Here is a 24,511-nt window from a genome sequence, read left to right as displayed (position 1 = left end):
AATGATAATAACTGAAAAAAGTAAAAGATGTTGCTAATTTTTCTGAAATTTTACAGTGCAACGACAGAAAAAAAAGATTCTGAAAATCTTTCTTCCCATGTCTTAGAATTTGTGAGACTCAAAAAACTGAATTAAGACATTTTAATACCAGTTTAGGCCTTAATTGTAGATTATTGAATTAAATGCCTTTTACAACTTTAAGAATCTGTGGGAACCCTGCATATATAACAAAAAAAAAAAAAGAACAGAGGCCGCCAGACCACACAATCCTACACAAACTGTTGCTTACACAAGATTTTAGTACATCTTGAAGTATTTGTTAAATGAAAAAATAGAAGGAGATTAAAAGAAGCAAGAGGAAAGTTTCTTATAAAAACACACACAAATGTATTGACAAAACTTTTCAGAGAATACTCAATTTATCCACAAATGAAACCAACTAAAATTATCATTGGAGGAGGAACTGGAGATATAAAAATGAGACTTAATTATTAATATACATTACTAAAATCTGTCTCTATGTTCCAAATTTTGAACATTCAATGCCTCAGTCTGACCTGATGTAAACCTCCGGAACAAGCAGCAGGCAGTCTCCTGCAGCTCCTCTACCTCGGGGAAGGCGTCCATGGCAGCAATGATTATGCTGTAGCACCGAGCGCCTCCTGACATCAACATCTCCACATTACTGCCTGGAAATGTAAATAAAAATGTACGTACATGTCACAATATGTAAAACAAGAATAGTCTGTAGTTCTAAAAAGAAAAGCACGAATAATAATAGTGTGTTAGGCACTTATTGGCAGTCACAACTGCACTTTTCCTGGATTCCTAAACCAACAAAGAATAGATGCTATGACAAATTCACAATGAAAAAACAGCAAATAAGGATGGAAAGGGAAAAAAACAACCTGGGGGGAGAAAACTAGTCCTTAACAAATAACATAGAGGAGTATTGGTATCTCCAAACAGCCTGGAATCCCCCATGACCGTGGTAAATCGTACATCTGCGAAAAACACAGACTGTAGTGTAAAAAATGTTCATGACCAAAACCACTTTTCCACTTTTTCTTCATGTTCAGCCCCACTTTTCATGCAGAAATTATCCAGCTAATTAGAATTTCATTGTAGAACAATGTCTGAAATAAAAGTGTTATGTCACTAGGAAATTCATGATATCATGTCTGTCACATGGCAAGCTTAATACAGACAAAAAACCTACTGTAGACCCTAAACCATATTCCAAGAACAGTTTTTATGATCATTTTTGATCATAGAATAAATAATCCATTGTAATCGCAAAAATATTGAAAAGCGAATAAACTGTCTGCTCAAAACAAGAAGCACTGCTCTTTTGCACTGTGAAAGCTAAACAATTTTAAAAACTGTTAATGGAAAAACAATATTGCAGTGCAGAAATAAATAATGAGGTAAATCATAAACAGTGTTACATTTACATAATCTGTCCTCCACAGAAAAGTGTTAATTTTAGGACTAAAACGTCCCCATTAACAATAGATCATGTTGTCTTTAATGACCAAATAGAGGTGATCCTCATCAAACATGCTTGCTACTTATATTTGGGATTAACCTTAAAATCCAGCGGTAATTGTTATCAGAGCCGAAGAAACTTTGCTGAAAAAGAAGTACAAAATCTGCAGTAAATGCCCAAAATCTGTCCTGGCCTTCTTTAATTTCAAAAAAAGATCTAGAAGTATGGGACAAACTCTTATTTGTCTTTCTTAGTAGTGTTTCTCACCATGGGGAAAATTCCATGAAGATTTGACTATTTTAACAAACACTGCTCTCCTGTCCTAAAACAGCTGTTGTTAATATGTTGTGTAACGCATCAACCATTAAGATTATAGAGTGAAAGCACACGTTCCTAAAGTTCTCCACCTAATGAGAGCTACACTGAATCCAATCAATCAATCTGACATCAATGTATGGTAAGATTCACTAGTAAAATAAGTACTCCTCATTCGCCCTGCTGGACCTTGTAGATATTAAGGGGATAAAATGAGGTCTTACCAGGACGAGCCAGTGGGAGCAGAACCTTCATGGCCTGCAGCAGCAGCTCGGGGCTGTCAGGGAACCTCTGCAGAGCTGCCAGAACCACAACATGATCCTGGTTTTCCACAAACTCCACCAGGTGGTCATCACTTACTGGAAACACAGACACAACAAAGATAATCAGCTCACAGGAGACCGTTAAGCCACAGTGCTACGATATATTTATCAGGACAAAAATTAGACAAGTGTCAATATGTCAACATGTAAAATACACTTCGTTAGTACATGGTAGATACCTGCCATAGAATATTAAGACAAAGAAAATACATATTCAAGTATACTGGAGGTTAGAGAGTGTGTGTCAGCTCACCGCTCTCCAGGAGTAACTGCAGAGCTCCACAGCCTTGAAGTTGAAGCTCTTCACTGGTAGGAAACGTCTTCATCGCCTGCACCACCAAGCCGAACACATCCTCCTCCTCCTCCTCAAGCACCAGCAGAGGAATCATGTCTAGAAAAACATTAAATTAACAAGCATTAAAAAAACTGTCCGCCACCTTAATGGGAACACAAATTTGGGAAAAAGCTGAAGCAAAACTTAGTCCTAGAGAACTGAGAACTTAAAGGGCAAGAATCAATTAACTCTTGAAACAAAACAAAAGTTTCACAATTCGTCGTGTTATAAGTAGTGAATATCTCAACAATTCCGATAGGAGTTTTATTTTTGTAAATATCTGAATATCCTCTAAATAACTGTTTGTCAGAGTTAGAGGCAGGACTTCTTGCTTGTTTATTATCCTTGGTAGTGCAGCCACTGACATTTTACTGTCACAAAGGACTAAAGGCTGGTTTGCACACAACATCACACGTCTTAATTTAACCTCTGCTTTCTCAGAAACTTCAAATCACACAAAAAAGAATGAAACGTCTCTCATTGTCCATTAGAAGCATAACCAGAGAAATCATCTAAAGATAGAGATGACAGTGTTGCTCTAAAAATAAAGTACAAAAAGAACAATGAGTCTTATTGTAGTAGCCCTTCATACCAGATATGGAAAAAAATGCAACATACGCAGATTTATAGGCAGATAATTAGTTGTTGGCTGAAACAACTAGCTGTCTGAGTTTTTGTTTTTACATTTTTAATCCTTTTCCTTAACCATTTGAAACCTCAGCAAAGTGGCTTGATTTCTTTCAACACATGGGAAGAAGGCAATTAGCAACGTAACAAGAAATGGCCCAAAAATAAGCAAAAAAAATGTGTAAAAGGTACAAGTAAATAACCTGAAAATTTAAATAAACAAATGAATCAAAAAATGTAAAAAATAAAAAAAAAAACATTTAAAAAAACAAACAAGGAAATTATCTGAAAAAAGTGCTTTAAATGTTATAATAATTCTGTAACTTTTTTTTTCGCTAGCTTTTTAAAAATAATTTTCTAAATCTACTTTTTTAAGAAATCCCACTAATTCGGTTCAGAGGTTTAAATATTTGGCTTTTGGATTCATTTACTGTCAAGTTTTCTTTTGTGTTGATCTGACGACAACAGTGCATCATAACTAAGCCACTGCGTGGCTTTGCTGTCCAGGTAAAGCTATTGCAATTGCATGTAGAGTCACAATTGAAAAGAAAAACTGCCAAATGCACCTGATCTGAGCAGGAGAGCAAGAGCTCTAAGTCCAACCATGGTCACTCTGCAGTCTGTGCTGTACTGAGATAGGACCTTCAGGATCTGCCTGAAAAAAAAGCACATCAAGACAGGCAAAATTAACCAGAGCTGCCAAGACAAAGAATTAACTCAGCTAAATCATTTTACCTGCAAAGGCCTCACTTTTGCAAACCTAAAGAGAGCTGGTTAATATATTGCCTATTTTAAATTAGATTCTGATTTATACATCAGGTCAAAACATGTTTCCAATAACCTCTTATTGTCTTAGCACACGTATGCACTCAGAACTAAAGAAAATCAAACAGCTTGGTGAAACACAAAGTGATTTAAAGGAAATATTACACAGCAATATAAAAGAACTGAAAAGATCACTTGGGAAAAAAACGGGCGGGTAAAACTGACATTGCGTGATACTGTAATAGAACCGCAGGCAGTTTCCTGCAATTAACAGGATCTAGAAACTGAAGATGATGCTAATATTTTAAAAAAAATCTATTGACTTCAGTAAAGTGGATATAGGTAGAATTAAGTGGTCTAAATTAATTCACACTTTGCCCAACACCTCCAGGCTCAGATGTGGAACGATGCATTTACATCAAGACAATCACAGTGTTGGTATTGATTAACAGACTCAGCTGTGTATATATTTGCTCTCACACGTATCCAAATAAATCTTCAAATCAAGAACTCAACATCACAAAGAAGCAAGCCAACAAAAATCTGTATCGTGCTTTTCATTAATGTCACATGAAATCTCTGTAAACTAACACATTATTCTTTTCATCTGATGGGTTCCAAAATTGTGCAACATGTAATGTGAAATGTTAGGCAACTCTCAAAATTTGAACTATTTTCACTTCTTTCAGTGTTTTCACTTATTTTGGGGCAAGTTGCATGTCAGGATGTGATTGTCATTGAAACCTGGAAGTAACAAGACTTAGACTTATGTTTATGGCCATGATAATAGCTCTGCGAGGTTATACAGTGTAGGGTTGCAATGGTATCAGCCTTTCACGATACAATAACCATCTCAGAAAATATCGCTGTGTCACACTATAACATAATAATAATAAATAATAATAATTATTATTATCATTATTATTATTATTATTATTACAATGACCTTAAATGTTTTTTTTAGTTAAACATTATATTACTATGATTAAAACTTGAAATCATTTTTTTTTTATTAATGTATGCGTAAAAAAAACCTCTCCCTTCTAAAAATAACAGGGAAAAAAAGGTGAGATTCCTGGTCACGTCGCATTTTTTTCAACACCGTAGCTTAGCAAATAAACACAGTATGATAACCATCAATTTTCATACCACGGATTACCTTGAGGCATGTATAACACTACAACCCCTATGCAGAGGTACTGCAGCTAGATGCTACCATCAATACTCTAACATGCTGTCATTTAGCTGCAATAATGTTGACATGTTCACCATCATTATTTAACATGTCAGCATTTGCTAACTAGCACTAAAACACAAACTACACTGAAGCTGATGTGGATGTCATTAGTTTTGCAGGTATTTGTGCATAAATCAAAGCACAAATTCAAATGTCATGGCTTCTTTTGAAAATAAGTGCTATGTGATATGATCGTCTATGCTGGTATGATTATGTCGTGTTCTACCATGTGACATGAGCTACTGGGGTGTATATTCACTCTTGCAAAACTAATTCATTACGGTTCCAGATAATGCACCCAGGAAGCACATCTTTACTTACTGGTGTACTCCCAGTACCTCCCAGTCCTTGGCTGCCTGCAGAGGTCTGGTCAGCTGGTCCAGCGTATTGGGGCATATTTCGATCAGCCGACACAGCAATGACCAACCAACCTGTAGCAAAATGAGCACACCATCACCCACTTAGGCTACAAGTGAATAAGCATGTGAAACTATCAAAGTAAAACTAAAGAAACTCTGAATTTTTATCTGAAATAAAAATAAAATTTGCTTTGGCAATTTGAGGAGTCAATGTCTATTTTACATGTGGGTTGCTCGAGCAGTTTTGCAGCTGTTTTAAATGTGTCTGACTCCACTGCAGAGGAGCCAAAAGCATTTAGCCAGTGTCCCCGTCTCCAGCTTCATATGAACAACAGCTGGATCATGTGACTGTGAAATATGTGAATCCAACTGCTCAACAAAATATGCTTGAGATGAAAGTCCACATCTATAGGCTTTATGTAATTTACAGCATCATACAGTTGCCTTCAACTCATAAGCACACATTTTTAAATACTTCAAATCTGATTTTGTTTTTTTAACCTTCATATGAATCTGTTATGACTGACTGACTCACAATCTGACTTTCAGTTTGCTGCAATATGCTGATATGCTGCAGTCACGCAACGTTATAAACATGCATAAACAGGCATAGGCATGTCAGTTGTGAGTGAATTTTAAGCTTAACAGATGATGCTGTTTTACACAAATTAACATCTGTCCGTCCAATTTAAGGTGGCACGCATTTCTGTTTCTTTCTAAACACAGATGCCAGGACATTTGTCATTGAGACAAGATGCGTTTAAAACCATGACATTTCGTTTTTTCTTTCTGTTTCCAAGCAAAGTTGAAGATGGTCGAATGACACACCGCTGGTGATGAGGATTGTGAGGTGTCTTGCAGTACCTGCTGGACTCCTTTGCTGCTGATGTAAGATGACAGCACCACCATGAGGGGGGCATGGACATCTTTGTCTACAAACAGTCCAGCTGCTGCAACAGACGAGAAAGCACAATATGGCAAATTAGCTTTGTTTGAAGGGACGCAGTCTTTCAAAATCGCTTCTATTTTTAAATGTGCTTAGCAAGGCTCAGGAAAGAGTCGCATTATTATTCAACTAATTGTTTAAGTCCTACATGCAATTCTTAAGTTAAAGATTTCAAATACCCAAAGTACATTATTATTATCAAGAAAGTGTACCTGAAAAGAAAAAGTAAATTATGTATTATGACAAATTAAGGTTTTCACTTCATACCAAACTACAGCAATGTCCTGTGTCCCTATATGTCATATCTTTATCGACAAAATAGCAACCACTATTATGTGTTGAATGTAGCACAGCAAAAGTAAAAGTACCTTAGTACCTTAGTAAAAATAAAAATGCAGAAAATAACAACAATACAAGTCCCTTAAAAATTGGTGAACTCCTAATCTGTGCATAAGGATCCCAAACTAAACATGTAAATCTCTTTTTCAAAAGAAACAAGGTCTCTCTAAAGTAGTGGTGGAAAGTACATTAACAAAGTACATTCAGTAAACAGTACTCAAGTACATGTTTAAGGTAGTTTGAGCGTTTCCATTTTCTTCTGCTTTCTGCTTTTATTGCACAACAATTAACAAGAACATCATCTCTTCTCCTTTGCATTTACAGATAAAGATTTTACAAACAACTACATATGATCAATTTGTAAAATATAACTGTGGTAGAAAATAATCCATCCTAAATTATGTTAGTAGTAATTTTTGCTTACAGCTTAAATTATTAATATTACAAGTATATTACTCTCTGAAAGGCACCCTTCTGACCAACAAGTACCTTTAATTTTATACTTAACATTTTTACTGTTAATAGCCAATACTTTTGTGGAATCTTAAATATAATAAAATATATTCTGTCATTTTTATTACAGCCAACTAGTCCAGTGTACTGGAAAAGCCAGTTGATTTTATTATTCTAGTGGGCTACCAAAAGTTTAATTTGAATTTGTAATAAATGTATATAATAATAAAAAATTAAACTTGGCATCCTTGAATTGATACAATATTGCCACACAAAAAATATCGCAATATGCCGTATTGATTTTTCCCCCACCCTTATTAATAATATCCCAATGACATAACTTACTGAAAGGGACTATTCTTCATTCTACCCAGCAAGTATTTTTAATTACAAGTAGATTTTTGTTGTTGATAGTCACTACTCTGGTACTTTTACGTCAGTGAAACCTTGAATGAAGTTAAATATATTATTCCACCACTAACAGCACAGAAAGATAATAAAATACGATCACAAACTGCAATATTAAAGTATGTTAACATGTTAATGCATCAGAAATAGAAATCATATAATAATAATAGAATATATAACTATATAACATTAACATGGAGCCAAATACTGCATGATGAGTACTTTTTGGTCTTAAGTAGCTAAATTTTGCTGGGAATAGATAGATAGATAGATAGATAGATAGATAGATAGAGAACAACACCAAAACAACAACAACAGGGCACCTCATCCATATTAAATACCTATTCACCATATATTAAATTGCTCTACATATCAGAAGGTGCTGCATCATCTCTCAGAGGTTCAGTTATTTTTCACAGTCTGATCACACACACTTGTGAATACATGACTTTTAATGGAGTATTTTTAAACTTGAGGATGTGAGCACTAGTCCTCTCAGTGCTCATAAATCAAACATGGTAAAAGGAAACATTGCCTGATTATGAACAGCAGCGTGATGCACATGCTGGAAAAAAATGTGTTTCCTACCATTGTCGGTGTGCGCCAGGAAAAGCAGATCCTGGATGATTTGGATCAGTGTGCACAGTTGTCTGTCTTCTTGCGGGATCTTAAGCCTCACCAGAAGTTTCTTCAACCTTTCTTCCAACTCCTCTGGTTAACCATGGTCTTCCAAATGCTGTTTTCCAGCTGACGAGTTGACATGCATTTATGTTAAACAGTACATACCTCCAGCACTGAGATTTGAGCGGCCACGCTGCTGCAGCATGACAGTAGCATTGGAAGAAACTAATAAAGTGCCATTAAAACCAGTACGGTACATTACCAAATATTAGCTGTGTTTCATCGTACTACGTTAGCTAGCTAGCACTGCGGCTAAGTGGTTGTCAGGGCTGGAGAAGCTGTCAGTGTGACGGAGTTTCGGTTCAGACGTTGACATCACCGTCCGCGGCTAACTTTCCCCTGGCAGAGAAACATGTTCCTCTTTGTGGAGTTTGACACTATCTGTTGTTTTTGTGGAGAAAAAAAAACGTGTCCTCTCTCTAGCAGCAGCCGCGGTCCCTCTTCCTTACAGTCACATCATATGACTCATGTCAGAAAAAAAACTTCCCGTTTGTCAAACTGGACGCAAACACAGCGCAGCCCGAGGGGGGGGGGGGGGGGGGGGTGGTCACGGAGAATCATTTATCTATGACACAGACAAACCGCCTTTCACTCCCGGTAAAGTTTGTACGTAGATATTGATCGTTTCTCGACATAAATAAGATTAGCTATGATTAACAGCTACACTTTCAGGTCGAATGGCATCCATGCTCTCCACGAGCTACCTCCCACCCCGGTGTCTGATGTCAGTTACTGATTTACCGATTATAAAATAGTGAGACTTGGCAGTGATTTGCGACGTATTTCATTCAAATAATTCAAATTTTAAGGTTTGTTTGCAAATGGGTAAAGCAGCTTAGTTCTTAGAGCAAATTTTAAAACGTTTTACAATCAAATGAAAGGTATTAATGAACTCGGTATGCATCACTTAAGACAAAAGTGCAAAAATTCAACAAAATCTAAACTTTTTGCTGACGGTGCTTCTATCGTCACCATCATCTTTGTTTTGTACTGCGCGCATAGCAGCGTTATTACGGTATTTGCACTCAGTAAAGGGTCGTTTTATTTTTATGTTTTCTTATTCACTTATTTATTTGTTTGTTTGTTTGTTTATTGATAATAGTACTTTTACCACGTCTCCAGCTTTATTTTATATATTATTATTAGTGTTATTATACATCTATGGTACAGATTAGTCAGTTTGGCACTCATTAATGAACAAAAAAATAATATTTCTTATTTTTTTTTATTACATATTACTTTTATTCATTATTACCAATGTTTTAACAAAAAATGTATTACAAAATAATGTCACGTTTTTTATTAATATACATTTCACTTGGTTAATGTTATTCTTTAAATGAAAGCAAGTTGCACTGGTCAAAAATTGAATTTGCAAGCCTCTGTTTTTTGGGTAAAAATGCAAACATATTAAAAATAAAATAAGCCACAACTGCGTATAGAAAGACAACTCACCCGAACTCCTTATGAAAAAAGCGGGGAAACATATTTCTTCTGTTGCCTTAACTTGCTAAATAAAATCCAAATTCATTAGTCATTTTTAGTCTTCAAAGGCAGCTGATGTGAAATATCTGTTGTGATAGTTTGCTCATGCTGTATCTGTAGGCCTAGGTTTATAATGGTATATGCTTATTTTTTTTTTTATATCTGTGTTCTGCGGAGTACTTTGGAAATTTATTTGTGCCCGATCGTACTAAGGCTGCCACTTCAATCAGTGCCACTTTCTACTGTTAGACAAGGCTGATAAAGACAGCTGCCTATGTGAGGATCTCTGGAGTCGCAGGTAAGTTATGCATTACAATGTAAATGGGCGTGTTCTTCTTTTGTTGCAACAACATCACATGATCCAGAGCCATCAGACTAACTTCCCGTTTGTTAAAGAGGACACCAGCTGCAGCAGTGCTCCACATTAAACCTCCCACAGGTATAGTTTCGAGTTTATTTGCAAAGATAACATCTGTTTAAGGAAGTGTTTTTGTGTGGTGGAAGCTTATATTTCATCCATGAGTAATATTTAATTTGACCAACATAGCCTAACCTCTCAGCTATTCAGTGTCAAACGATTCTGAAACAGCTGCAATACTGAAACGTTACACCTCTTATGGGCATATATTTGATGACTACATTTAAATAGTAGTTTGAGCTTGTGTGCTGTTAGGCTGTGTTTGTTTTTCTACCTTTAATGGTCGAAATGTAGTTTATTGCTTCATTTTGAGTTTACATATAGCCTAAAGCAATACTATACTATTACATTCTCAAATACTAGAGCTGGCTTTTCTGACAACAGCATGTGTAGAATTGGAAATAGACTTTGCTATGATAGCAACCAGGACAATTACTGATCGTGTATATGGTGTAAATGATATAATTGTTAGGGACTGTTCATTATTTATGTGGGGAAGAGTTGGTTTTAAAATAAGGGAGGCAAAGGGTTTTTTTTTTTAAATAGTGGGTAGGGACCTGTTTATTTTGGAGTTTGTTGGGTTTTTTTTTTTTTTTTTTTTTTTTAATTTGGCATAGGGGAGGGACGTACAACTTTAAATGGTTGTATTTATTTTAAAAATCATCTGGACCCCAAAACCTGCCGGTGGGTTTGAAAGGCATTTGTTTCTTAAAGATTGCCAAACTACCACTTATCATAGCCAGAAACTGTAGGCTAAAAACTAAAATTATCATTGATGTTTGTTTTGGTAATGCGTTTTATTCTCATGCTGTTTGTTTGTTGCATTGGTTCCAATACATAAATTTGGCGTGAATATAAAAAATATAAAAAAAACAAAAACATTCATGGTTGAGGGAGGGCTGAGTGACAAGGGGAACTAGTCCCTCAGGGAGGCTCAAGGAAAAAAAGTTGTAGCTTCAGAGTGGGTCAAGATAAACATTTTTAAAAGGTCGCACTATAGCCACCAGCCAGTCCCTTAATAATTAACATCACAAATAACCATTTTTTTAAAAGACTGTAAAAATTGGTCGTCCACATATATGCCGAATTAACAGAAAGACCAATAAATGGTCTGAACTTCTGTTTAAAGCTATACATTTGCCAATAAACCAATACTTACTAAAGTTATACATGTTTTGAATGGAGTTTGGTGCTGCGTTCTAGAGATAGTGTCCAAAATAAATAACAGAAAACGACATTTTCCTCTCATGACAAATGTTATTTGAGTTGTATGAAAGTTGAAAAGTTACGTCTTTTTAACATTAAAAGTAGGTTATTCGGGGTTTTTTGGGGGGGTGTGTGTGTGTTTTTTTTTTGGCTGCGAGCAGTCAGGTGACAGACACGTGTGCACTATTAAACATGGCCACTTACAGCGTGAGAAGCAGCACGGACAGTGGTAAACAATCGTTTTTTAAGCCATTAAAGTGCGCGATTTGGGCAAATTCTGACATGACATGGCAGTGAAATCTGCTGCACTTACATAACCGTCTGTTTAGTACCACAGCGGTTGATCGCAAAACGTTTATTTTGGCTAAAGCTCGCAAATTTAGCTGTCAAAATCTCGACGTCTCGGTTTCTTTCTTGTTCATTTTCTGTAGTCTGACTGCAAGATAGTGTCAGCTGGAGATTATTTGGCCGTCTGGTATTGAAAGGAAAGCAGCATCATTATCGCCATTTGTTTGAAGCCCACTTTTTTCTCTACGCATGTTTTGATGGAGTTTTTATGCGCTAAATGACCGTGGTTTCACCTATGTCCAGCAGCCCTGATGAGTACAGCCTGACGCACATGAACAGCTCTATGGGCACCAGGAGACAGAAAGCAGGGGATGATGGGGAACAGAGTCTCATCGGGCCTCCATCGTCTGCCACTGGTGGGGATCGCTTGGACCAACAAGATCCCTCCACACCGGGGTTCGTCTATGTGTTGGCGTTTTTCTCTGCGCTGGGAGGATTTCTCTTCGGGTATGATACCGGAGTGGTGTCCGGAGCTATGCTGCTCCTGAAGAAGGAGATGAACCTGAGTGCTCTGTGGCAGGAGCTACTGGTTTCCAGTACCGTCGGGGCAGCAGCGCTCTCTGCCCTGAGTGGAGGCTACTTGAATGGGTGGCTGGGGCGCAGGATCTGCATCCTTTTGGCCAGTTTCATCTTCACCGCTGGGGGCATTATCTTGAGTGTAGCCCCGGATAAGGTGGTTCTTCTTGTGGGCAGAATCACAGTTGGTGTGGGCATAGGTGAGTTGGTGTTTGGGGATAATGAAAAAAGTGTAATTTATCCAGGTAATGGGTGAGGTAATTAGGTTCTTTATAAGCAACACCTAGTTTCACATTGATATATTTCCACACGGTCACAATCAGGGGAGTACAGATTATCCGCCTGGCCTATTATTGGGGCCGATATTTCGTATTTTGCTGATTATCTGTATTGGCGTTATGCTTTTAGGATCACCAATAATATTATTTTGTGAAAAAGTGTGCATATCACACTCAACCAACACCAAAAGGCTATCTGCAATACCATGCAAAGAAAGTGCCAACATGAGAGGAACTTTTACTCTGTAAAACCTCAGGGAGATATTTTTATGTGGTAGGTGATTTAAAATGTCACAGGCTACAAAAGCAGGAGCACCCCCATGACGCCACACTGTCAGACGAACGGAACACATTTTAGGCTCACTTTGACCTCCTCAATAAGGACTCAGCTGTTAAGTCCACTCCGCCTCCAGAGGAGTTGGATCTCCATGGCAGCTGAGATTGTTTTGAATTTTTTTTTATAACACTGGTCCACAGAGTGGTTTTCCAATTCTTTTTCTTTTTTTAAGTTGTTTTTTTTTTTTTTTTTTTGCATTTTTGCATTTTTGCATTTTTGTCTTTATCAGATAGGACAGGAGAGTGCTAGCGTGAAAGTGGGAGAAAGAGGGGATGACATACAGCAAAGGGCCGCAAGCCAGAATTGAACCCGAGGTCGCTGCAGCAAGGACACTGCCTTAATATGTGGGCTGCCTGCTGTATCCACTGATCCAACCGACGCCACAGGTTTCCAAGTCTAGTTCAGTTGAAAAAAAGGTTCAAACATATTTACATTCCCCATTCTAAGGTATCAAAAATGTTTTGATGCCATTCAGAAACTCTTATTTTCACAGGATGTTCAGCCTACAAGCACTCTTAGTTGTCACGTTTTTAGTTTGCACAGGAATTCAGACCAGCAGCCACACACTGACTGCACCCACCTGACCTGTTTTTCCAGTATTATCATTGCCTGTAGCATACAGTAGGACTGTAGGACTGGGGAATAACTTCTGTTACATAACAGAAGTTATTCCCCCAGAATTTCCATCACCAAAAATGCATATATGAAATGTGTTAGTTCTCTATGTGTACATCAGAATGAAGGCCTTTTTTTTCCATTAGGTATTGCATCCATGACAGTTCCTGTATACATTGCCGAAGTTTCCCCTCCTCACAAGAGAGGTCAGCTGGTGATTATCAACAACCTCTTTCTCACTGGTGGCCAGTTTATTGCCAGTGTGATCGATGGCGCTTTCAGCTACCTGAAGCACAGTGGCTGGAGGTACGCACTGGTTCTACCACTTCTCTCTTCACTGCTAGTAACTTTAAACGGTTTTTATTTAAGCTTTGTTTATCCCACTCTTTCTTTGTAAAGAGTGTGGCTGATACATCTGCATTGCCAATTTTCTTCTTCCAGATGTATTGCTATTGCTTCTACATGAATGCCAAAGATTTGTTTGATGTAATTTAGCATCAGTTCACAAATATATAATTTGTCCATCAGAGACAAGTTTATCCTTCAGCTGTGAGACATCTTAGTTACAACTCTTTTTGCTGATGCCTGGGTTAGACTAATGTTGCAGTCTGGCTTTACCTTTGTCAGGAGACAAAAATATTTAAATACTTTTGACAAAAGTCCAGATGGATCAAACATAAGTAAACCAATAAATTGCAATGGTTAGCATGCTGGATCTCTTTTCAGGATGCAAGAATTGGAGCTTAAAATATTGGCTGAGATTTAAATCCAGTTGAAGAGATCAGCTCTGGATAACCTCAAGTGTCTCTACTGCATTAATTAATAATTTAGGTCCTCCTCATTCTCTCCACACTGCAGGTACATGCTGGGTTTGTCCGTTGTCCCTGCAGTGCTGCAGTTCGTCGGTTTCTTCTTTCTGCCAGAGAGCCCCCGCTGGCTTCTCCAAAAGGGCCGGAGCCAAGAGGCCCGACAAATTCTCAGTCGTATCAGAGGAGGACGGAGCATTGAGGAGGAGTACGACACTATCAGAACCACCATCGAGGAAGAGGAGAAAGAGGCGGGTGGAGGTGAAAAATTACTGTTAAAACAGAAAAAAAAAGCTGTGACAAAATGAAATGTCTCGCTGTGACACTGCCGCATTGCTAGCCAAACATGAAAATGAGAGCAAACATACATGAGTTTACTTTCAATATTTATTCAAGATTTTTGTTTGCTTTGAAGGAGCCGTTGTTATTTTACGGATCCTCAGCCACAGTCCGACTCGCAGGGCTCTCATCGTTGGTTGCGGCCTCCAGATGTTTCAGCAGCTGGCTGGGATAAACACCGTCATGTGGGTCATCTATTTATGTTGTGATAGCTTTAGTATATCCCAAATAAGATGTGCCACCATTGTAAAGCGTCTTTTTACTCTCCCGCCCTATTGAAAAGCAAGAATTGATCAGAGATTTGGTTGTGGGTTGAAATGTAAATTAATTCTCACTAAATCTCTTTGCTCATATCCAGGTACTACAGTGCAACCATAATGCAGATGGCGGGAGTGCGGGATGATAAACAGGCAATCTGGTTGGCTGCTGCAACGTCTGCCACCAACTTTGTGTTCACCTTGATCGGGTTCTGGCTGGTGGATAGAGTGGGCCGCAGGAAGCTGACCCTGGGCAGCCTTTTAGGTTTGTGATGTGGATGTTTTTTTTTTACCCAATTGATTAGTTAATTGAAACACATGAGATAAATCAGCACAGAATACTACATTTTTAAAATAGAACAAATATTGCTTGTAGTTATTCAATATTTTGTTCAGACAGTATGTTTAGGTAATAGTTTTGTGTCATGTTACCTTGGCATTTAGATTTTATCATATTTAGACATACATGGACCGGGGAGGTCTGAAGGATACAATGTCTTTTTGTAGACTTATGCAGAGGTCTAAGCAGGATTTATGCATTCAAAATGAATTTGGTGTGTTTATTTTCTCCTTCAGGTACTGGTTTTAGTCTGACTCTGCTGGCTGTCGGGTTCTTGCTGTCTGCTCAGCATTCTCCACCCATCACCCTCCAACCAGTCCACTCTCAAAACTCGAGCTGCAGATTATATGGGTAAGAGACATGAGAGTCATTTTAATATTACAACCAACCATTCATGTTAAATTTCAAACCTAAGTTTGCTTTTTTTTTTTTTTTTTTTTTACACATTCAGCAAGACAGTGGTGGGTAGAGTACTGAAAATCTAGTCTCAAATAAAGGTAAAATTGCTCCCATAAAAATGACTTAAATGAAAGTGAAAAAGTACCCGGTCAATAAATAACTCAAAATTACAAGCTACTTTTCATCATAACACTTTTACAGGATTTTGTATCATAAAGGCTAAAGTTGTGCTATATTTAAATGTTGGACATGACTCACATTTTCCTCACAGTAAAATTCTCACCACACTAGCATGATCACTCTCTTTGCCTACACAGGACCAAGATCTGAATGTATAAAGTCTAGGCACCTTTTTAGGAGGAGTTAAACAGTATTCCAGGAAATGTAAGAAATTATTACAAAAAATGCAGCATCATTATAGTTACAGTCTTGAGGAAAAGAAGCTCCTGTAATGACTTAAAGATCAGAGAGATACTATGGTTGTATAACAGGCATCATACTGTGAAGTTGTAATATTAATATCAGTAAAAAGCTACTCCTTGGAAAACTTTCTGAATCACAAAATCCCTAGTGGGAGAGTCAAGAAGTATATTGCCATCTCTACACAAGTCCTGTTTCTACCACACAAATGTTGGAACATCAAAAGGGCTTTTGAAACCACCCATGTGATCAAAATACTTTAATGTGTTTAAAATAAACTTAAGTCCTGTTCTTCCTGCATCCAGAAATAATGTTTTCAGCAGCAGTTAAAGTTTCACTATCTTTGTTGTTACCAAAAGTTTGAGTTATCTCTGCTGACAGAGCAGCATGTATGCCTCTGTTTCTCAGCATTGTATTAGTAAGCCAGACATTTTACATTCGGCTCTGTCCTCTAGATCCTGTGAACTCTGCATGTTGGATCCGAAATGTGGATTTTGTTATCAGGAAAATGGCACCACGGTGTCCGACTCCTCCTGCGTTCCTGTCAACCAAGTGTCCACAGATCACGCCGCCTGGGGAAGGTCAGACACCGGTTCTCTCTGTGCTTGTGTGAAAAAGAGTAAATGATACGTTTATTATCACATGTTTGCTCACAGTAAAAGCCCTTGTGATCAGCATATAGTTAAACTGCTTTGCACATAATATAGTATCAAAAATAGCAGCTATTAAAAGATAAGAAGACAAATGCACTCTTTTTTTAGCATCTGTTTCAGACTAATTGAGTAGCTTCTTCTTTGTGCTACTGTTCTTTCAAAATACCAAAATAAAATACAGCTCACAGAAAAGCAGGCAAACCACATTTATTCTGCTGTATTAATAATGTTGAATAACATTAGATATATCAGCAAAATTGTTGAGAAATGTTGGTTTCAGTTTCTTGGATTTTTCTTCTATCCAGGTGTTACAACCAGACAGAGGGAACTGACAGCCCAATCTGGGCCTACAACTACTGTCCAACATCCTACTCCTGGGTCGTCCTTGTCGGCCTCATCCTCTACCTTGCATTTTTTGCTCCAGGTCTGAACTGTCTTTCTCATTGCCCGGTCTTCCTGTGAATTCAAGTTTTTATCTGGTTGTTCTGACCTAGCTTCCATAATTAAAAAAAGATGATAGTTGCTTAAAAGAAATCGAATATATACAATACGTATAAAGCTCGGAAAGCCACAGAAATAACACACACTTACTGTGACACATACCCTTGTGGCTGACTGATACAGGAAGCTAATATCAGATAAAGAGGCTATCCTAATGCTATAATTTAATGTGAAATTATAACGACAACTGTTATCTGTATGATAGGGATAGTGAATACCTAATGTATTGCTACACACCTGATATCAAGAAATGATACATGTAATGCGTATTATCCTTGTCAATATTAACGAGTGTCTCTTTGTGTTAGGTATGGGCACCATGCCTTGGATAGTGAACTCAGAGATTTACCCACTGTGGGCCCGCAGTACCGGCAACGCTTGTTCATCTGGGGTCAACTGGATCTTCAACGTCCTGGTGTCTCTGACCTTCCTTCATGTTGCTCAGTATCTGACCTATTATGGTAAGATGGCGGTAAATACATTGTCACATCACAGACTGCTTTTACATGTCAGGTTAGACCTTATTAGAAAATAGTGTATTGTCTGTTGTTAAATGCTCATGGTATTGTCTCCATCTCAAACTCAACTATAAATCATTATGTGTTTGTAATATTTTAAGTGTTGTCTTTCCTGTTTTTAAAGGCTGCGTTACAGTTAAATGATGTAATTATCTGAACTTACCGGACTGTTGTAGCTGTTCTGTTATTTGCCTTTACCCACTTGGTCATTATATCCACATTACTAGTACAATTAATCAAAAAAAAATCTCACTGTGTAAATATTTTGTGAAGACACCAATAATCAACCCCACAATATTATCACAATATCAATATCAAGGTTTTTGATAAAAAGAAATATTGTGATTTTTGATCATCTCCACATCGCCTAGCCCTAATGTTGAGCAATTGTTGGGTAAGTTTGATAGAGTTCACAAAATAAGCTTGGGAAATTTCTGCCAATTCAATGTCATTTTCATCTAGCATGAGTTAGCATCATGACTTGAAATAAACTGAGATGCAAAGATTTTCAAATGAAAATGTGAAGCCATTTCATCTTAAATCATGTTATACTCCAAATGGTTATTCTTTGGAGGACAATGAAATACATTACAAGCACATAATGTGAAACTAAATTGGTTTTGTGACAAATTATGCATAAACACAAATAGCAAGAAAAAGGAGGACCATGCACAAAAAACATCAATCTCAAAATGAGAAAAGATTATTTATGCCAGATTTAGCCACTATCCAAACTTTTTACACACGAAAAACATTAATTTACATTCAACACCATTATATTTTCTCTGACTCACAATTATACGGACAAATCTATGAGGTATAAATCAAGAAAAAAATGGCAGCCATAGCTCAGAATCTGACATTGAAAATGTGAATCTCTCTTCCAGGGGCGTACTTCATGTACGCAGGCCTGGTGGTGTTGGCTGTCCTCTTTGTCTATGGCTGCCTTCCCGAGACTCAGGGCCTGCAGCTGGAGGACATTGATAACCTGTTCACAGGTCCGCTCTGCTCCTGTGGGGCTTCCTCCCCCAATGACAACGGCCACATCCAGTACATCCGGGTAAAAGGAAACAACTACCCCTCCTCTGACAATGATACCTCTGATTTAGACTAGACCGGGAGGATTTTCTCTGTCCTTTGGTTTGGTGACGTGGGGAGGAAAGGCAATCCTGTCGCCCTCTGGTGGCCTAAATCAAACATGAGCAAAAAAAGGCTTGAGCTCTCCAGTGGTCGGCTGTAACGGCCCATTTCCTCGCTCATCATCTCTGTGTTTTTTTCTGTCTGCCTTTGCCTCACCTGGGAGTCGGTCTGCCTTTTATTTTGTGTGTTCTTGTTTCCCATCATTCCCCTCTGTTGTCATGAACTGGAATACTAGAGCAAGACTTTTCCAGGATTATGGCCAGCAGGTTTCATTGGAACAGTGCAGCTGGGATAATGGATATCCCAGAAAAACTTTTAAAAATGATGTGCCAAATCTGAAACTGAGGCAGGTTATAGTTCTACTATGGAAAGTCCTTGTTCAACAAACTGAATGTTAAGAATATTGAAGATGAACTTTGGGGAATTTCTTTTGTTTTCCCACCTGATAGCATTTGAGAAACAAGTCTTTGATGCTTTTTTCATTGAGTTCATAGACCAAGTGACCTATTTACTGACTCACCGTTTTTATAGCCATTCTGTAGCATCAGTGATTTTCATGATTCCAGTCCATCTTTTATAGGCACTGTCAAGACTTCAAAACTGATATACCAGCAAGAATGTGTCTGTATTTTGGCTTTAATGATGCAACGTTTTAAATTCATGAATATATCAGATCCTCAATGTGGAAAAGACACAAACACTATCATTGATTTGTGTTTTATTTGGACATTTGCTCATCTGTTCATTCTGTAGAACTCTTTCATCTCATTCCTGTTAAAACCACTAACGTGGGTTCGATCTTTTAATCTGTGCTGGTGTGAATCTTATCAGTTGATTGTGGGTTGCCGCTATTGTTTGCACAGTGGGAGAGCTTGCACTTTATGAAATTATAAGGTGTCTTTTTTTACAAAGAGTTTACTATGCCAGATTGCTAGAAGAAGTTACTCAAATCTTCAATTTTCTAGCAAAGTTTGGAAATCAGCCCAGCACACGATGGAATGGTTGGGTCAGACAGTGGCATAGCCTATATAACTGTAAGTATCAAGGTACTAAGTGCACCAATAACTTTTTTTCTGCTATGCTACAGTAGTACTCTATAGGTCTTTTTTAATGTTCAATTTGAATGTCCTTGTTTTCGCAGCTCAAATAACGACGACCAAGTTAACCTGAACGACTTTATTCAGAGCTGCTTTGTTCATAGACGTTCTGTTCGCACAGGCACACTTTGATATATTACAGTTCACATTTTACAATCTAAAAACGGAACATTTCTTAAAAAACACTTTCAAATGCAGTGTTGTTTTTAGCCAGAAATTTCCATTTCTGTGAAATGGATGTGTTCCCTCTAATTGTTTTATTTGAGATCAATCTTCACTTTGCTTTTAGTGATCTACAAATATCTATTTATCTACATATTTATGGAAACCAACATTGTCCAATATTTTTAACTACATCTTTTGTGTTAACAGGACTGTTGTCCTTTCACATGCCATAAGTGTTGTGAAAACTATATAAGCAATATAATAGCTGTGCAGTCATGCAGCTGCTAGTCATGTAAATCTCAGTGATGACAAGCCTGTGTGAGAAATTAAAAAGGGAAAAAATATTGCACTTTGTATTGTAAAATTTAAATACTCACACTATTTTGTATTTTGTAACAGACTTAATTAATCCTCAGGAGGACAGTAACGATGAGTGTACTGACATTAAGAATCAACAGTTTATCGGCCATAAATCCATTTAAACTGTTGGCAAATGAGGTGTGTTCAGTTTGGTACTAAAGTGTTATTTAGATTTTATATATGAAATGCTTGTGCTGTGTGTGCAATTACATTCCATGTCTCTGTGATGATGATCTGTTAATCAATATGATCTTTGAGAAATAAACATGCACACACATTGAAGCAGTCTGAGACATTGTGCCTGTCAGTATTCATGCAAGGTTTCACTATTTGATTCAGTGTTTACATTTCAGTAGTCAGTAGATGTGCTGTATATTACCGAGTGCACTCAGAAGTACATAGTGTAGGAACAAACAGTAATGAAAGAAAATGATTCCCTTTGTTAACTATGTTTAAAGGTTCAGTTCACACAAATAGCAAAAAATATTGCGACAGAAACAAACTTTTTGTCTTATGAATTTATTTGCTATTATTCTACATTAAAAGATGAATGTTACATAATGTTGTCTATGAAATGTCAGAGCATTGTGGAAAATGCCCATAATCATTTTCTAGAGCCCAAGGTGATGCATTCATATTGCTTTTTTTTCTTCAACAATCAGTGCAATATTCAGTCCACTTGCTTTACTGTCATGCATATCAAAGAAAAGCATTGAATATGCACATTTTAGATGCTGGGACGAGCAAATATATTGTGTTTGTGCTTCAAAATTAATCTAGAACTTTTTACTATTTGTTTAAATTATAACTCAGTCAATTAATCTATATGTATATATTTTTGTCCTGGTGTAGAGATAGCCATCTTTAATATCTATGTTGCCACCCAAATACAACATGCAATTAGTGTCTCCGTTAGCCAAGATAATCCACAAATTTTGATGTGCATACTTTTTATCAGGACTAAGTGCAAGAGACGTTCCAATGAAAAACTGTTGGAAAAAAAAGTAATTTTTCAATGTTTTAAGAATAACAAATTAGGCTTTAGTGGAAGCAGAATTCTCAGAAGCAATATATCGCAACTTGGAAAAGTAAAACTAAAACTCTACACAGCTAGATACCACCAGCTTTGTATACGTTTTAAATATAATTGGAGTGAAACAGCCTTTTAAAATATTGTTTCAAGGTTCAAGCTAACCATGTTTGTTGTTCCACCATTGTGTAATCTCAGCTCTAGCTAAGGAGAGTTAACTGCATACGATTTGAGGTGTAAACTAACATAATCACGACACATTTATCACATTATCAAGTAACCAACTGATAACTAACTCAGACTGCAATGGTATTCCTCCCGTCATGGAGATCCTGATCTACTAAGTGCAGGTTAGCTGTGAATGGAAGAGAATTGTGTAAAAAGTCATATTATTTGGGTTAATTTCTGTTTTATAAAGTCAAACTTGTTTGGATTTAACTTTTCACTGAGTTTTACTAAAGATGAGTCAGCCTTTCAGTCTCTGTAGAACAGCCAACATGCAGTCTTTGGTTTGGCTTCGGTATCATATGCACTGACATGTGTCCAGTCAATGGCGAGCCTGTAGATTGCAATGCCCTCCCTGTCCCAGTAATTTGATAGGCTTGTAATGGGACTCCAGCGTTCATGGTGTTATTGCCCAGCAGGAAGCGGCAGGGTGGAGTGCCAGAGGCTTTTACACACAAACCAAATTTACAAAAATGTGCTATGGTTTTTCTTAAATTTGTTTTATTTTTTCTTTTTAACACATATACACAAACATGGACAGCTCAAACAATACACAATGGCAAGAAAAAACTAAATATCTGACTGAGATGCAAGACATACAGTATGTACATAACAGAAATAAATGCACACTCATTAATATGTTGTGGAAGTGTATATATGAAAATATCATAGCATATATGTACACAGAAACACTGAGTCCCATTACAGCTGAAAGAAATGCAACACATAAATGTCTGGAGAGAAATAAAATAAAATAAATTATGTCTAAAAAATTTACACACAAATTTTGAGGAGAAAAAAAACAAGAAATATAACACTTTAAATTCACAATTTTCATTGTTACAATCTATAATTTATTTTATTTCTGTATTTATTTTATAAACTGTATTTTAGGATGGATGTCCAAGCCTTAGAGAAAATCACCCATTTTATTTTGTTGAGTCATGTCCAGCAGTTTTATCCTGGTTGTAAAGGTTAGACTTAAATATGAGACCTAATTTCAGGTATAATGAGGTCTGTGTAATCAGAGCAACAGGGTTCTTGTGTTGACAATAAGCTGCCAAAAGTCCAGTATCTAAATCATGTTACATTTATGTTTTGTGGTAAAGTTGAACCTCTCTGACAGAAAACTATCTGATCTAATGCACCATAAGCACCCTTGGAAACAATGTAGGCTATGTAATCAAAAAGGTATCAGCAGCACCAAAGAAACTTTATAAAAATGTAGTGGTATTCTTCCTTCTCAATTGTCCCATCACTTCCTCTTTAGATCTCTCCAGTGGTCTTGCAAAGTGTCATGATGGTTCATATCCACTTGGTGGCACTGAAAGTTTCCTTAGATAAAGAAATTGTGCACTAGCTTCATGTGTACAGACCATTACCTCAGAGATGGCACTAACCTGCAGGAGTGTATTTCACGGATTCCAGAGCACTTTCTAATGTTTCATATGGACTTCATAACAAAGTAATTATATTCTATTGTTTGTTGCCAAGACACAAACACCAACAAACACTACAATAATTACTTGCAGAAAAAATAGACAGATACCACAAGGAATGCATAGTCTCCCTCTAATTTAGTTGTAGAAGGAAGAAAGAAAGGCATGCTCACTGGTTACTAGTCAGTCATACAAAAAACCTTCACATAGTCTTTGTGCAGTTGATTAGTTCTTATTTTTAGTAATTTAATGTGTAGATGTGTGAAATAAGGAATGTAAATTTGTGTTGCATGTTGTTTTAAGTTAATTTTTTCTTAAAAAAACAAATGCACATTTCGGTACGTGTAAATGAAACCAGTTTAGATCCATGTTGGTGTTACAAAGATACAAGCTCATCATGATGAAAGTATTACACAAATGTCATGATGTGTTTATGTGACTTAATGCCATGCTACAAAATATATAGCCTGAAAGACTATAAGACTATTTAAAACAATAACCCCAACATTAAGTTATGTGTAAACTGTTGATGACACAGCATGTACAAAAAAAATCAATATTAATTATAAACATAAAGTTAGTAAGAATTTGTTGTCAAATTTCTTTTGTTCAGTTACAGCAAGAAAAACAATCCGACAGGAATTGCAATCAATACCAGAATAGCTACAAGAAATGACAAAATATACAATAACACTAAAATAAATAAAAAATACGCAGCCGTCTCTCCCCGGAGAGGGCGTGGCTAACCAGGAAAGTCCTTACTGATATTTCAAAATGACACGCCTTTACTCCTATAATGAATATGGAGACTTTATATTATGTGGTAGGATGTTATATAGTTTAATTAATAATTTCTTGGTTTTGCTTGCTTATAATTAACCAGGAAAGTCCTTACTGATATTTCAAAATGACACGCCTTTACTCCTATAATGAATATGGAGACTTTATATTATGTGGTAGGTCAATTTTAATGTGTTTTAGAAACTGTTTTGTAGTTAAATTTTAACATTTTGATTTATATATGTGGAACTTATTTGATCATGTAGACAATTAGCACATATATTTTGGGGCTAATTAAACAGAGTACAATTGGTTGTATGAAATAATTTAAATCACATAATTATTCTTTTAACTCGTACAAAATTAAAGAGTGTTTTTGACTGTTATTTCCACAAAAATGTGCACAACACCCTTGTTATGACGTCATCTCGCAGCCGTCTCTCCCCGGAGAGGGCGTGGCTTGCTGACGCATTGCGGCTCCCTCCCCGGTGCGTAATCGGGGAGCACAGGCACATCGGCGCGTGCGTATGTACTTTTATATGTGCTAAAGTGTGCGCGCGCGG

At 37.0% G+C, this 24,511-nt stretch overlaps 2 protein-coding genes across 4 annotated transcripts in view; one reads left to right on the top strand and one right to left on the bottom strand.

Moving 5' to 3' along the window:
• The window catches only part of lrrk2 (leucine-rich repeat kinase 2), a gene marked incomplete at its 5' end in the record, with an annotated part of 36,571 nt that extends 28,264 nt beyond the window's left edge, over nt 1-8,307 (bottom strand). The window contains 7 exons of the mRNA XM_042496050.1: nt 558-689; nt 2,029-2,163; nt 2,381-2,518; nt 3,655-3,743; nt 5,412-5,521; nt 6,314-6,399; nt 8,184-8,307. Of these exons, the coding sequence (XP_042351984.1) occupies nt 558-689; nt 2,029-2,163; nt 2,381-2,518; nt 3,655-3,743; nt 5,412-5,521; nt 6,314-6,399; nt 8,184-8,307 (814 nt within the window). The remainder of the gene's footprint in view (nt 1-557; nt 690-2,028; nt 2,164-2,380; nt 2,519-3,654; nt 3,744-5,411; nt 5,522-6,313; nt 6,400-8,183) is intronic.
• A 1,839-nt stretch (nt 8,308-10,146) lies between these two features.
• LOC121950659 (proton myo-inositol cotransporter-like) lies at nt 10,147-19,943 on the top strand. 3 transcript variants are annotated; one of them, XM_042496735.1, is made up of 11 exons: nt 10,147-10,200; nt 11,977-12,449; nt 13,626-13,785; nt 14,338-14,546; nt 14,701-14,809; nt 14,983-15,146; nt 15,458-15,572; nt 16,496-16,621; nt 16,999-17,117; nt 17,503-17,655; nt 18,600-19,943. In XM_042496735.1, exons 2-11 carry the CDS (start codon nt 12,005-12,007, stop codon nt 18,824-18,826), a joined length of 1,827 nt encoding a protein of 608 aa, XP_042352669.1. In that variant the 5' UTR covers nt 10,147-10,200; nt 11,977-12,004; the 3' UTR covers nt 18,827-19,943. The 3 variants fall into 3 exon arrangements, with proteins under 3 accessions (XP_042352669.1, XP_042352670.1, XP_042352668.1); XM_042496736.1 differs by having other exon boundaries at nt 10,153-10,200; nt 11,980-12,449; XM_042496734.1 differs by lacking the exon at nt 10,147-10,200 and having other exon boundaries at nt 11,598-12,449.
• The last annotated feature ends 4,568 nt before the right edge of the window (nt 19,944-24,511 follow it).

This window comes from Plectropomus leopardus, chromosome 11 (genome assembly GCF_008729295.1).
Source record: "Plectropomus leopardus isolate mb chromosome 11, YSFRI_Pleo_2.0, whole genome shotgun sequence".
NCBI lineage: Eukaryota > Metazoa > Chordata > Actinopteri > Perciformes > Serranidae > Plectropomus > Plectropomus leopardus.
This window is presented reverse-complemented; position numbering and strand designations above follow the sequence as displayed.

What these genes read in the sequence shown, in the direction of transcription:
- LOC121950659 (XM_042496734.1), top strand. Translation starts at nt 11,951, where the DNA reads ATGACCGTGGTTTCACCTATGTCCAGCAGCCCTGATGAGTACAGCCTG. An exon ending in GCTGGGATAAACACCGTCAT is followed by an intron (nt 14,810 to 14,982) that starts GTGGGTCATCTA and finishes GCTCATATCCAG; the next exon opens with GTACTACAGTGCAACCATAA. An exon ending in CCTTGCATTTTTTGCTCCAG is followed by an intron (nt 17,118 to 17,502) that starts GTCTGAACTGTC and finishes TCTTTGTGTTAG; the next exon opens with GTATGGGCACCATGCCTTGG.